Source organism: Melampsora larici-populina (assembly GCF_000204055.1).
Source record: "Melampsora larici-populina 98AG31 unplaced genomic scaffold MELLAscaffold_26, whole genome shotgun sequence".
In the NCBI taxonomy this organism is placed as follows: Eukaryota; Fungi; Basidiomycota; class Pucciniomycetes; order Pucciniales; family Melampsoraceae; genus Melampsora; species Melampsora laricis-populina.
Window position 1 is genome coordinate 301,034 of NW_006768790.1, and position 15,216 is coordinate 316,249.

General features: G+C 39.3%; 3 protein-coding genes across 3 annotated transcripts; all 3 read left to right on the plus strand.

Moving 5' to 3' along the window:
• Positions 1 to 2,868: 2,868 nt before the first annotated feature.
• MELLADRAFT_107935 (uncharacterized protein) lies at positions 2,869 to 3,279 on the plus strand (the record flags this gene model as incomplete). Its single annotated transcript, XM_007411621.1, has 1 exon — positions 2,869 to 3,279. One exon carries the CDS (start codon positions 2,869 to 2,871, stop codon positions 3,277 to 3,279), a length of 411 nt encoding a protein of 136 aa, XP_007411683.1.
• A 5,971-nt stretch (positions 3,280 to 9,250) lies between these two features.
• Positions 9,251 to 10,011, plus strand: MELLADRAFT_107936 (uncharacterized protein; the record flags this gene model as incomplete). The annotated part of the gene is made up of 4 exons (XM_007411622.1): positions 9,251 to 9,362; positions 9,433 to 9,573; positions 9,650 to 9,718; positions 9,854 to 10,011. 4 exons carry the CDS (start codon positions 9,251 to 9,253, stop codon positions 10,009 to 10,011), a joined length of 480 nt encoding a protein of 159 aa, XP_007411684.1.
• A 2,726-nt stretch (positions 10,012 to 12,737) lies between these two features.
• On the plus strand, positions 12,738 to 14,612 carry MELLADRAFT_88361 (uncharacterized protein; the record flags this gene model as incomplete). Its single annotated transcript, XM_007411623.1, has 5 exons — positions 12,738 to 13,623; positions 13,693 to 13,845; positions 13,946 to 14,053; positions 14,130 to 14,357; positions 14,437 to 14,612. The coding sequence occupies 5 exons, from the start codon at positions 12,738 to 12,740 to the stop codon at positions 14,610 to 14,612; spliced, it is 1,551 nt and encodes a 516-aa protein (XP_007411685.1).
• Between the last annotated feature and the right edge of the window lie 604 nt (positions 14,613 to 15,216).

The window sequence follows — 15,216 nt, forward strand, 5'->3', positions numbered from 1 at the left end:
TTTCATATTCTAACCTCATAATACCCATAACTTTATTTTTACTAACCTAAAAACCATTTTCCAACCTTTGTACCTATAATTTCGAATTTTTCTTATGTTTTTCTTTCTTTCTTTTTGTAATAAATTTGTAAGTAAACTATAATGATCTTAATATATAATGTGAAATAAAATGATGTAATGTTGACCTAATGACCAATACATAAGCCTACAAGAGCTTCAATTGATCAAAAACCTCCATTTCGAATTTTCTTTCCTGCTGAATCCTGCTAATAAACTGGTAAACTGGTAATTGTGAATTTTTTAATTGATCCCATAAATTGATCACCACACCGTGCCCACCAAAACTTTTCCGGCTCATCCGCCAAAGATGTGGTATAAGGTATAAGTCCCTCTCTCGACTGCTCGTTTGTCCGCGAGGGACTTACTTAAGTTAGGGGGATTTCATTGTCAATGTTCAAGTTTGATTTTTTCACCTATTTTAATGGAATTTGTGTATGGCACTGTTCAAGATGAGACCCGGACCCGGATTCTGGCCGGATATCCGACGGACACTCCATCGGGTCCGGATGCCGGAAAGGCCTTCAAGATTGTCCGGTGGCCAGGTAATCCGGCCGGTTCGGTATTTGGAATGAGGGCAATGTTGGGCCGGTGCGTTGCTCTGAGTGAGCAACACACCGCAACGTTGAGCAACGGGGAAAACCCCGCAAAGCAACGCAAAGCACCGGGCCCGACCCTTACCCGGTGCATTGCTTGATGGGGTGTGAGTTTTCACCCTGTTGTGTTGCCATTGTGGAACCGTTGTGAGCAACGCAACTCTGCAACGGGGTTTACCAACCAAATAGGTTATAATACCCTGGACCCACGTCCCCCTGTGTTTGATCTCGGCTTTGGCGACTTCTAATCATCAACACCTCACACAAACAATCCCTGCCCCTTGCTCAAATGGCCCCGTCCAGCAGTGGATTCGACTTCTCAGCCGGATGCACAGAGCACCAATATGACTTCCTCCAAATGCACAGGGCGGACAAATTGCTCTCATCAAGTAGTTCAAGATCAGTATATGATCATCCCATCATTAGACAAACCTTCAATTGAACACATCTGCCCACTCTTCACTCAGCCAATTCTCATCCACAGCAAGCTTATAACATTTTTAACTCAACTCCTCTTTGGAATCATCACTTTACTTGCAATAATCACCATTATATTTTGCCTCTCGTAACTGCTTCACCTCCAATACTTGGACTTGATCTTACTTTTTCAAAAGCTGTTTACAGTTTTCACTCAAATCATAATCACTTCAATTCTCAATATTACTTTTCACTTGTATTGGTCCCACTCTCAATGGCTAGTACTGGCAGCACAGAATCCCAATCCGATGCCTTGTTAACTCAACGTACCAAACCTACCGTGTCAACCCCACTCCGTTTCTCAATCAGGCCACCTACACCTCGTAAAAGTCAACCAGGTATGCTTCAGCCTTCATCTGATAGCTGGATCACCCTTGCTCTCCCAAACGCAACCGTCACAAATCCTCCAGCTCGCAAAAAGAAAAACGTCAAGCATAACGGGCAATTGCCATCAAGTTCACAAACTGCCAGACTGAACAAGAAACCGAAAAAAGATCTTTCCAAGTCTTCCCAGGTGAGCAATCATCCCACTCAATCACGCTTCAGTTTTATTATCAAAGTAATACAATTTAACAAATTTTGTAATTTTGATTGATTTTTATAGCCGCCTCAAGACGGCCTACCATCTGAATCCGAAATGAATCAGGATTCAGATGATGGCCTCACCAATCGTCAGAAAGCAAAAAGATTGAAGGTTCTGGAGCACGACAAGACTGAAGAGCCTGATTACGCTCCTTACAGAGACTACTTTGGAGAACCTGAATACAAGCAGGACGAGGTGAGAGAGAAATCTGTCTTCCAACATTGTCAAAACATTTTACTTACTCTTTTTATGTTTAACAGCCAAAGGTTGGGAAACCTTTAGGTTATCCATGTCTTTGGTGTAAAACAATAGTACGAGTGGTTCCAGATTCCCTGAACAATCTCAAGATCCATCGTGATGGATACAACAAAGGTGGAAATCAATTCCCATGTAAAGAACATCAAAAACAATTGACAGTGGTATCCTACTTCCTCCAACAGTTTTTGATCAAGTCACTTCAACAGGTCAAAAACAAACGTCCGACTTCTTTGACAGCAAGCTCCCGTTCAAAAACATTGTACTCAACCAGATACTCGCAGTTTGGATACTTGCTGAAGCCTTACCCTGGAATCAAATTGAAGACACACTTTTACAACTTGCTTTCCGATATGCTCGGCAAGATTGCAAGATTTTTGGACGTACTTGGGTGGCCCGAGAAGCTGCTGGCATGTATACATCCTTTCAAGACACCGTTTTGAAAGAAATTATAGTGAGTTTGATATTGATCATTATTGTTTTTGGTATTGATCAAGATTATTTTGATTATGACACACTGACCTCAACATATCTTGCATCCAACAGACCAACAAAGGTAAATTTACGTTGATCCACGACGGCTGGACGACTCACAACAACATCCACATGTTCTTAGGAGCAGCTGTCACCTTCATCAACGCTGATTGGAAATACCAGGTCCGCCATCTGACATTGAAATTGATAGCTTGGCATCACAAGGGCGTGTGGCTTGCTCAACCATTAGTGCACTTCATGAAGAAGCACAATCTGCAATATAAGATAAGTTCATATCTTTTCAATATCTACATTATTATGATTTCTCACTTACATTACATGTCAAATATCTACATGCTTGCGCAGGTGACCGATTCTGTGTCAAACAATGTTACCATGGCCAAAGAAATGCATATGCAATTCTTGATGCATGAAGAAAGCAAAGAGACCATAGACGATATCACCAAAGAAAACCCGGCCTCCCTTCAAAAGTACACTTGGGATACCAGTACTGATTACGCCCGATGCTTTCTCCACAAAGTGACATCTACTGTCAAGGGAGGTTTGGAGGAGCTTGGTCGGCCAGCACCTTCGCGCGCTCGGGAAAGCGAAGGATTACTTGGAGTTTTTCCATTTTCAGGCACTTTACCTGTCATCGCCGAGGATGATGAAGACGCTTTGGAGAACACAACTATTGTGATTGACGACGACAATGACAACAATGTCAACATCCTTCCAGTACCTGAAGAGGCCAATACGGATCATGATTCAGCAGATGAAAAAGATCTTGAAGTCGCTCCAGACTACGATGAAGAAAATGAAAATCAGCTGGATTAGAATACGGAGGCTGAGGTACCTTTTGAGCTCAACATCTCAAAAGGTAATATGTATCACACAAGCGCTTCGCGGAAACAAGCTAATTTATTGAATGCTCTGATTAGTAAGGTAAATCTTGTCTGTCCTTTGGACTTTGTGTTCTCAGACTCTGACTGTGTGTTTAAAAGGCCAACTTCATCTCATGACGTGTGGCATGTTCGGCGGCGTGGCGTCGTCATTTCACAAGGATTGCCAAAAGCATGAACTTGAAGCTTTTGCTGCTCACTCCCGGATACAACACCACTTGATGGAACACTGAGTTTGATTCACTCAATCGTTTAGTCCAGGCACGAAAGGTGGGTCTCAAAAACATGTCAAGCAGTTAGAATCTTCTCTGCTGATTGTTTGTTTTGATTCAATTCCACAGGTTGTTAACAAGCTTTTAGCAGATGACCTCGAGCTTGTCAATTCAAAGAAATATTGCAGGGGCACCCAAAAGCCACGTGGATATTTCCACAAGATTTTTATCACTCCTGATGACTGGAGTCAACTTGAGGAGTTGACCAACAAACTTGCTGTACGTTTTTTATGATCTTTATGTATGTTATTTCAAATGAAAAACCAACTTGATCCTATTTATTTATTTCTTTCCACAGCCATTCTTAGAACTAACGAAACACATGGAGGGCGACAGACCCACTGGTTGCTTAGTGTTTCCCGAATTCTACGCACTCAAGGTCCATCTTGCGTCCCGAGTGGAAGAACTCTGTATGGGTGATGCACTTCTGCCCATGCTTCATTCGATGCAAGTACGGGTTGACAGATACTTCGAAGAAGCCTTGCAGTGCGACACCACTGTAATGGCAACTATTTTGAACCCATTCTTCCGACTACAGTTCTTTGAAAGAGCGTTCGGTTTGGATCACGAAGTTACTGTTCGAGCACGCAAGCTCCTTCAAGGAAAATTTGATACTCCCAAGCTGGAGACGCAGACTCAGGACGCCCCTATCACTCAACCAGCTTCACCAACAAACCAGCCTCAATCTCATGACCTCTTTCAACTTTTCATAGCTCAAGGCACTGAGGTTGAGTCCAACGAAATCGCAGCTTACCTCAAAGGAACTCATCCAATGTCTGTAAAAGATGATGCACGAGACACTAAGGCTGTTTTGCCGTGGTGGAAGGTATTTTTAATTTCATTTCTAATTTTATTTTTGTCTTTTCTGATTGTGTAAATAAGACACTGACGAAATTCATCAACATGTGAACTGTGTTGCATTTCCCATACTGGCTTCTCTGGCTCAAGACTACTTAAGTTTATCGGCGAGCTTGGCAATAGTGGAGCAAACATTTTCAGCAGCAGCTGACATCTGCTCTTTGGACCGGGTGCGCCTGGTACCACGTACCATCGAATGCTGTGTAGGTTCACGCCTATATTGGCGTCAAGGTGTACCTTTAGTGCACCAGTACTCAGAGGTCAATGATGCTATTGAGTCTTTCAGCGGTAGAAAAGCTGGAAAAAGGGTGTGATATATTTCTTTTTTTCAGATTTGATTGTGTTCCTTTTACACTTGTCACTATGTATGCCCGACCTTTTTTTTCTTCTTATGCTATATTCTTCTTTCTGTTTGCTATGTCCCATTGTGCAATTCCCAATGGTTTGCTTTATGAATGAATGACATGCTAGAAGTGCACGCAACGGGCGCAACGAGGTGTGCAACGTGAGCAACACCCCGGTGTGTTGCCAGCAACACAACAGGATTTGCAATTGCCCGTTGCGTTGTGAGGTTTCACATGAGATTTCAATACGTTGCGTTGCGCGCAACAGCCGGTTGCTCACAACGCAATGCAACGGCCCAACGTTGATGTAGGCCGTCGACATATTGAAGAATTTTGTCTTCTTCTGACTTCCTGACATGCAAACTTAAAGCTTCAAATTTCAAGTTATAATCCACAGTTGACATCTTGCCTTGTTTACAAGCATCCAGTTCTTCACGCGAGGTCTTGTCTGAATGTTTGTCGCCAAATTTGTAAATCAACTCATCAAAAAAATTCAAAAGACTTGATAATTCTGGTAAAAGGTAGTCAAGACTTTTCAAATTCCCATATGGATTCCTGATGCCTTGATGAAACACATTCCTTTCCAACAATCCCATGAACCATATTTGCGTGGTTGATGGAGTCGAATTGAGCAAATTGAAATGTCTGGCAATCCAATTAATTTTCATTTTATCATCAGCCAAAGTAATTTGATCTAGTTCATCATGTATTTCAACCAAGAATTGTTTGAGTCCTTTGTTGTCACCAAAGAATCTCAAATTATCATGTATCTTTGGGGCTCAATTATTGGTTATCACATTGACGGTTCGGGCTCTTGACGCTGGCCTCTGGAAAGGAACATTCGGCATATGATGAGGGGCTGGTTGCTGCAGAGGTACCTGGTGAAGATTTGGCGCGTGATTCATAGGCATTGGTTGTGGTTGAACTTGTTGTTGGGTGTGTTGAGGCAGCGGAGGATAATGTGTCTGAGGATGAGTTTGACCAAATTGAGGCTGGAAATGAGTTTGCGGAGTTGGAATGAATGTTTGAGTAAAATGGTGAGGGGGTCTTTGAAAAAACGGAGCTTGTTGCAAATTTTGAGGGCAAAAAGATTACGCTCCTGCAGACATCTGAGGGACATGAGTCATCTGCGGTTGTTGGTGCAGTGGGTAACCTGCTTGATGTACAAAACATCAAGTGTAAGTTCCAGCATCCAAATTATGTAGACCTTGTGTCAATCGAGAAACAGGAGTTTGAGAGTGGGCAAGACATTGAGGGACAAGATGATGAGGACAAGGAGAATCAAGAGTAATGGCATTTGGGTCCAAAATCTCACTGCTTGGAACCTGATGCAGCGGATTATCTCTGCCAAAAACTGACAAAATTGCGGGACTTGTCCTTTCTTCTCTCCAAGGATTCATGTTTTTCTTTATCAAGAATTTGGAAAAAATGAATTGAATCGATCCAACAAAGAAGAAGGGGTTGACCACCTATCTCTAGGTGAGAGATTTGGGGAAAGATTCGGTGATTGAACTGCTTGAATTGGTGTCAGTCTTGGTAAAGAATCCAAGGAAGTTGGAGGAGTGCGATTAGTGTCTTGATAGCGCGTCAATCTTTCCCAGTAAAGTCGATTGTATTCTTCTCCTTCAAGGAATAATAGGTGATTGAGAGCTTGGAGAGTAAGAGGGTGGGGTGTGAAACAATTTGAAAAAGGATTTTCTTCTGGAAATTGAAAGTAGAGTAAATCTCTAAAAGTCGCGAACAAATCTTGTGCTGAAGAATTTAAAAACGGGCTTTCTGTTGGGTAGTTGAAGTAAGGTAACTCTTCCAATGAAAGTAATAAATCTTGAGGCAAGAAATGAATTGATGCGAGAACGTGGGAATCCCAAGATGAAAAGTCCAGAAAAATATATGCTCCAGTTAAATCAATGCCACCGAATGACATAAAAGGGAAGGAGCTTCCTTGAAAAAATTTTGTTTTCACGACCCAAAAAATAAGATCAGAATAAAGATGTGATGATCAGGGTTGTAGCTGAAACTCAACAAGCTTCACTACTACGTCTCAATCGGAAAATATTAAATCGAGAAGGCTTAAACAAAGCTCTTCCAAAAGGCGTCTCAAATCAGAGAAGTATTTAATAAAGAATACACGACTAGAGTCGTTTTCTGTAGTGTTCACGAGAGAAGGGAAAGTAAAGAAGATAATCATTCTGATAAGGAAAACAGCAGAAAAGATCGAAACCAAGTACATGATTATATAGTTTAACAAAAGTTATGTAATACCACAAAATGTCCTTGTTCCTGAACCTGAATATACATCACATAATCACTACGTCATTTTTAAATCTCATGTTACAAAAATAACCGTTAAGACTTAAGATCCTTGATCCGTTGTTCCTTGTTTGTCCAGTACAGTTCCTGAACTGAAGTGCGATCATGACACTAGGCCAGCCCTAATACAGTATTTGAAACACAACTACATATGTCACTAGCCCAGTCCCTTGCCATCTGTACCTAATTACCAGCTAGTCACTCACACACTACTAAGATATTGTAATTCAGCCTAGCCATTATAATGGCCCTGGCATTATATCTCTGTTATATAAATTGTTCACCATTTTGTTAGAAACAATTCTTACTTTATAAAAACCCTTATTGCTTTTATCTCATATCACAATAAATCTTTTTATAAAAGAATTACTTCTTAAAAACTCTTTTTTCTGATCCCAACCCCTTTGAATCCCACCTTCAAAGCATTAAAGCCCGTCCCACCTTTTAACCCGATACTTCCCCAGATCTCTTAAAAGCCTTGACGCACTCCTTTCCCTTTGAACCCGAAGTCTTCGGGTCTTTTCTGTCTTGAATCTTTTTCCTAGGACCTTGATTCTTAAGGACCTATTATACTTACGTGGGTTATTGACAAACCCCGTTAGAGCATCCACAGCCGTGCCGTAAATTCGTATCGTACAGAGCGCTGCACAGATTGTTTAGGCAAGTGTTTGAGGCATAAATTTCGAACAATGCACAGCCGTGGTGCCTTACAGTACGGCTTGTAGCATATTTTGTGAAGTAAGTTATGGGTTAGTTGATCATCAAGGGAGATATTCTGCAGGGAGTGCGGTCGTGGAAGTGGGAGTTATGGGAGAAGCGAGGTACAGATGAATTTAGGGAGCAAGCCAAAATAGAACATATTTGGCCTATTTTGGCTCGCACGGAGGGAATTCCCTTAGCTACGTGAAAATTTAGGGCATCGGCTGTGAATGATTTTGCCCTGAACTTCCGTACAACATGGTTTACGCCACACGGCTGTGGATGCTCTTACAACCGCCCCTTAGAGCATCCCCAGCCGTGCCGTAAATCTGTAACGTACGGAGGGTCGCACAGATTGTTTAGGGCAGGGTTTGAGGTATGAATTTCAAACGATGTACAGCCGTGGTTCCCTACAGTACGGTTTGTAGCATAATAGGGGAGATGTATTATGGATTAGTTGATCATTGAGGTGTGTGATTTGCGGAGAGTTGGATCGTAGAAGTCGGATTTTATGGGAGAAGTGAGGTACAGAGGGATTTGGGGTGCGAGCGGAAAAAGACCATATTTGGCCTATTTCAACTCGCACGTAGAGAATTGCCCAAGCTAAGTATGTGTTTGGGGGTAACGGCTGTGGATAAAAATACCCCAAATCTACGTACGGCACGGTTTACGGCACGCGGCTGGGGATGCTCTTAGGGCCTTGTTGTTTCTTCCTGCAATTACATAATTCGAGTCAGACCCCTCGGGGCCGCCCTGCGTTATTTTAAGCAGTCTTTCAAAAAAACAACCCCATCCTGTACCAAAGACTACGTGCCGATATTATTCCTTCATGATCTTGGCAATTCAATCAGATTAGGACTTAGTAATTCCGATTGAAGTACATATGTCTTTAGAGGGGTTGATTGAGGTGAAGTCTAAGACTTCTTTAAAGTGAAACCCATCGATTTACTTTACTTGGTATGACTAAGCCTATACGCTGAAGTCAGTCCTATTAAATTCTTGCTATCACGAAACTTACCTTTCATCAAGCTCGATCAAATTTCTCGGAACAAGGCATTTACCGGTGTCCACTTGCGGTAATTCAGTTTTCGCATGATTCGAATCCTAACTCCACTCCTGCCTCATGTCAAGACAAATGGAGACGTGAATTTTTAGTCCGTAAAACTTTGGCCGGATACTTGAAACTCAAACTTAAAGCTAAAGTAACATTTTCAAAATGGTGCAGCAGTCAAGTCAATCCTAAGGCTGATACACAAAGGATGACTGTTAGATGAGCCGAGGTCCAGGATGAGCAATATAAAAGGGACACCGACTTCACTGGTTCCTTCCATCAACCAAACCTCTTCAACAATATCATCTTACACTCTCATTTTTTCACTGAGCCACACACACAGGCAAACCAAATTTTCATATATCTACCATGATGAACAAATTTTCACTTCTAGCTACATTCATTACTATCTTTTTGGCTGCTTTCAGTCGAGCCTTTTCGTTTTCGGAAAGTTTAGAGACTCTATCTGGTCATAATACGGCATGTGAGTGCTATGATCTTCACAGCCCGACCAATCGATAGATTAAATTCTTATCATTCTTTACTTGATCTAGTGTGGCAAGACGGAGCAAAAGACGCCGTAGGTAACTTCTTCGATGCGGTGGATGAAGGCAACATAGAGAATCTTCAAAAGACAATCTCGAACCCAAAGGCCGCTGTCTTCAGTTTTAACGGCCGGGAACTCAAGGGAGAAGGTGCGCCAGGTGTTTTTCACGACATAAACGGAATACATTTTTAGTTATCAGATTCACTGACGCTCTGAATTTGTAGCTATCATCCATGCATTCCACGACGCAGCAGTCAAGAGTGGCAATACGTTCGAGAAACAAATCACTGCAGGTAAGCCCCAAGATTGATAATTGATATATGCCTTCTCTCAATGCTCTTATACTTTCCATAAGGTTCATATATCTTTTTAAAGAAAGATTGAAATTCTAATGATTTGAAAAAAATATCTTTGTTTCTGATCTACAGTGAAGTGCTTCAAAAATGAAGATAATCAAATTCAAGTTAACGTGGAGGGATTAGTTTCCAAGAACGGAGGACCAGGAGAAGCATACAAAGCTACTCTGATTATCAAAGATAAGAAAGTGGAAACATTGAAAAGTGTCTTGGGTTCAACTTCGGCTTAAAGGCCTTTACATTCGAGTTTTGATTTTTTTCTCATTTTCTGAAACTCAAGCAAAACTCAAAATAAATTGAATGTATCTCTTTCTCGTCTTTTTTTTCTTTCTTTGTCTCATATTTTTCTACTAAAAAGGCTTTTTGTAAAATCCAGACGGTTTGATAGAGGATTTCATCTTTGTAGGCTCATGAGTTATCTTCTCAAATAGTTAAATCATATTTTTAAATCAAGCTTATGTTCAATACAAAGACACAAAAAAATTCTTTCTTTTCAAAAAAAATTATGCGCGCCACTTTCAGATAAATTTGATCTAACTACTTTAGATCCAAATCCACTGAGATGTCTTTAAAATCAAAGTGAGTAGACCCTAAACGGCATTCGAAAGACCCATTTTTTAATACTACGGTTGTGACAATTTCACCCTTGACATTTTTACCGTGAGGCGTGCCCATTAGACCGCCATCAAACCATATCTTCCTTGATTTCTGATCAATTCATCAATGACATATGTGGTAGAAACTTTACATATCCATGGTAAAGAGTAGTATGAAGTAGTCATGATGACACACTTCCATTCACTCTCTCTTGGTAATTTTACTATGAGGTTCCTCTATTTCATACTTCAGTACCACACTTCAGAACATGTTTGTTTATCCTTAAGCTCATCCTGAATAAAGGAAAAGTACTTTGTGAGGAATGTCCTATTGAATTTATCTACTATACTCATCAAATCATTAATTGATTTCTACTACCAAAATCCTGGCCTGATGATGATCAAAATATCGAATATGTAGCTTCAAAAAGTATGGGACAAGATCTTAGATCATGAGTGTTCCAGAAATCACTTTGCCATAAGAATGAAATAGTGATGAAAGATCATAAATGACGTTTAGCAGTTCATTCTTGTTTTTTTTTGTGCACAGAAAAAGCTTCCTTTTCTGCCTCTTTTTTCCAACCTATAGATCTTCAAGAAGACAAGATGAAAAGTTCTTTGGAGTTTACATCAATCAATCAGTCAGCTTAATCAAGACATTCTAAAAGGAACTTATAAACTGATTGACTTCATGGTATAAACAGTCTAGTAGCATGACATTGGAAGTGTAATCTTTTGAGAATTTTCAGTTAAAACACATGACTAGGGTAAATATTAAAGTGTGCAAAAAGCATCATTGATTTCAATCAGAATTAAAAATACTCTGGTTACCATGAGTCTGAGGGAAGTGGAAGAGTGTTTGTGTGATTGAAACCAAAGGTTGATAACCTGAAATGCATGATGAGGGTGACTTGTTGGCCGGGCATCTCCCCAGAACCATTCCACAGCACTGAACAGAGATCAAAGTTTAAGATGAAGTACTAACCCAAAGCTTTCATGTCTTCATAGCTATTCCAAGTTTGTTGATGATATAATACTGTGCCCTCACTTCTTTATAGTTCCTAGGCAGGTATGATCATCAATGTGGACCATTAGATGTTGATTGGACAGGACAGGTTGAGAGTATATCATTATGCAGGTGAAGGTGAAGAGAGATTGGATGTGTCTGAGGTCAATAATAATTGTGGAGCTGAGATTAGTAAATATAAAGATGGTAAGCTTTAGGCTAGGTGTAAGGTAAGGAATAATATATTGTTCAAGAGTTTTCAACATTTCTATTTTACTGATTTGATGAGAATTGATCAACAAAATGACTCTAGACACTAGACATTAGAAACAGAAAGAATTATGGTATTCAAACCTCAAAATTAATTCGTGCAAGTTTTGGTACAAGTTCTCTGTGGAAGATATGAATAGAACTTGCACGGATCTTGCACAAAACTTGCAAGAGTTGGTCTTCCACGGTTTTTGCACGGTTTGGAACAGTACAATAACTCGGGTTGTCAAAAAAATTAATGTGCAAGATTGGTGCAAAAAATCTTGCACAGATCTTGCACGTTGGTCTTGCACAGTTCTCGCACAGGTTTGAACACCCTAAATGTACAAAAGATGATTGAAAAGATGGTATGTAGACTAACATGACATGTAGAACCTTGCATAAATGATTCATTACATATGACATAGATTGATGAATGACCACTTTACCCTCAAAGTAGGAATACTCTAAAGATCAACATATCATCAGATCATTCACATTGTTGGTTTAAATTGAAGATGGGGCCTTGAGTGAGAGACTTGGGGTTGCTTATGACTTCTTTAAACCCATGAATGATTCACGTGACTTGGTATGGATATAGAGAGAGTTGAGTAGATAATTTAGGGATTAAGTGATTAAGTAGTTTAGTAGATATGGTGATATTACGTAAAATGATGAGTGAATGTTCTAATTTCTAAATCGTGTTGAAGATCATTCTGATTTCCATGAAGGTTGAAACTGATTTGATAAAAGAAAGAAAGAAAGAAACTCAAATCAATGCAACCATCCATCAATGGTCTTTGAAAATCAAACATGAAAAATATTATACTGTAAACCAAACAAACCAACCAACCAAGAAAGATAGATAGATTGGATTGATCAAGAAACCAGCTATTCAAGATCAAGAAACGAATTCGAGTGATAATCCAACAAACTTAAATAAACAAGAAATTGAATTAAATCAAGACTACATAGATAGATGAAAGTGATCAAAGGTTTGTAAAAGCTAAAGTAAAGGTAAGTTGGTTTGATTGATTTGATTGGTTAAATGAAAAGGACAAAAGAAACTAACGGTTAAAACGGTTTATTATTTAATATCAGAATCATGTCAACAACATCAACACCCACTTCAACTTCAACTTCAACTTCAATCGATCCATTCAATTCATCTCAACATCCTAATCCAAGAAGAAATTCGATTTGTAAATCTACTTTACCTATCAATCCTATTACCAACACTATCATCAAATCTAAACCACCAAGACATTCGATTCATCAAATCATTAACTCAAATCCAATTCAACCATCATCAACTACAAAACCAAGTTCACCATCTAAACCATCAAATCATTATTCCAACGGATTTTTAAATTCATCTACTTCTTCTACCACCACTTCTCTTACCTTACATCATAATTCATCTCCTGCTTCAATCTCATTTGATAAACCTTCTACAATCTCATTCTTATCAGATTTGATTTCCAACAACGATTCGATTTCCTCACCAACCCATCCACTCAAACTCAATCGATACACTCTAAGTTCTTCTACTTCTACTCCTCTTAACTCTTCATCCAACACTATGCCCAGTTCACCGATCACCAGTACAAGTAATTCGAATTCCACTTCCACGAACTCTTCAAACCTATCAAACCCTCATATCTCTACATCTAGCACCACTCCTACTCCAAACACTTCATTGACAACTAGTACCAGAGCAGGTCCTTCACGTTCGAATACCTTGACCGTCCCATTGAACCATGCATCCAACTCGATCAATAATCCAAGGAACGGTAGAGGACTTCGCTCTTCTGATGCACCTAACAATCAATCACTTCAATCTTCTTCTTCTTCTTCACAATCACCACAACCACCTCAACAAGTACCCACCTCGCCTTCTCCCTCCAGAGGAGAACCTAGCAACGGCGCGATCTCGACAAACCCTCAAACAGGTCAATTAGAAGCTAAAGTAGTGATCTTAGGAATGCAAGGTAATCCTTAAACTGTCATCTACCCAAAGACCACTTGATTGATTTTTCATTTTCCTTGGGATTCCATAGGAGTAGGAAAAACTTCAATTGTACATCGCTATACGACCGGTTCATTTAGTTATTCATTAGCATCTACCATTGGTGCATCCTTTTGTACTAAGAAACTATCAGTGGATGGATGTAAAGTGAGATTACAAATCTGGGATACAGCAGGACAAGAACGTAAGAGTTTTCCATGACCTAAATCACCCCAAAAGAAAACCAAGAACATTAAATTGATGTGGTTTTTGGTTTTGGGTTTGGTTGTTTTTGGGGCGTGTAGGGTTTAGAAGTATGGCTCCTATGTATTATAGAGGTGCAAATGCTGCGATTCTAGTTTACGATATCACCAACCAATCATCATTCGAAGATATCCAAAACTGGCTCCACGGTACCCATTCCCATCCTCTCCTGCACATCTCCTTCAACCTAATCTAACATTTTTGTTTGATATTTGGATGAAATAGAATTAAGTGCGAATATGAGTCCAGAACTAGTGATTCAGATTGTAGGATCTAAAGCTGATTTAGCAACCGATAAAAGATCAGTGGAATTAGAAGTAGCTTACCAACAAATTCTCGAATGGACCGAATCTTTTCCGTTCACGAACCATGCTCAAAGTAATTCTAGAGGAGAAGTGGGTCATAGTTGGCCAGATTTGGCGATCACTGAGGTTTCGGCTAAAGACGATTTCGGTCGGTTCTCTTTTTCTCTTATTGATTTCTTGATGGATAAATTGATCCTTTGTTTTCTTTTTTTTTTGGTTTTTTTTAGGTATAGAAGATATGTTTTTAGTCGTCACAAGAAGATTGGTGATGAGAAAAGCAGAAATTGAAGAAATCAGATTAAGGAAATCAAGAGAATCTGTCTTGATCGAACCTAGAAACTTAAATCAATCTAATTCAAATCATCATGACCGAAATCAGAATGGAACTGGTTGGTGTTGTTAAAAAAACTTGTTTTTTTTGATAAGCTTTTTTTTATGAAAGATGAAGGTTTTTTTGAAAGATGAAGGTTTTTGGAGGTGGGGGTTTTTTGAGGTGGGGTTTCTTTAAGGTGTTGAAAGTTGGGTTGCGGATCCGGTGGGTTGTTTTGAAAGGCTTTCTTTTTTCTTTTTGGTTTTTTTTTCTAAAGGTTTCATAGATTTTTTTTCTTTCTTATATGAAATGGAATTTTCTTTACTTTTTTACTTTTTCTTTTGTGCTTTTGTGCTTTTCTTTTTTTTGAAAATGGTGGTTTTGTATGTATCTTCAGTTTTTTTTTTCTTTTGCAGTACTTTTTTTAATTTATTTTTGTGTGTTTGTGTGTTTGTTTGTTTAGCTTTTAGTTGTTCTTTCTTTTTTTTTAGTTTTTTTTTTAATTTTTCTTTTTACTTTTTTTCTTTTTTTCTTATTTTCTTATTTTGGTCTTCAAGGATGGATTTCTTTTTCTTTAATGAAATGTGTGTGTGTGTGTTTGAATGAATGGAATATTATACAAAAGGAAAAACAAGAGGGTTTTAAAGAAGGGACAAATTTTAATTTGTGATTACGTTTTTTGAATGATGAAGATGAT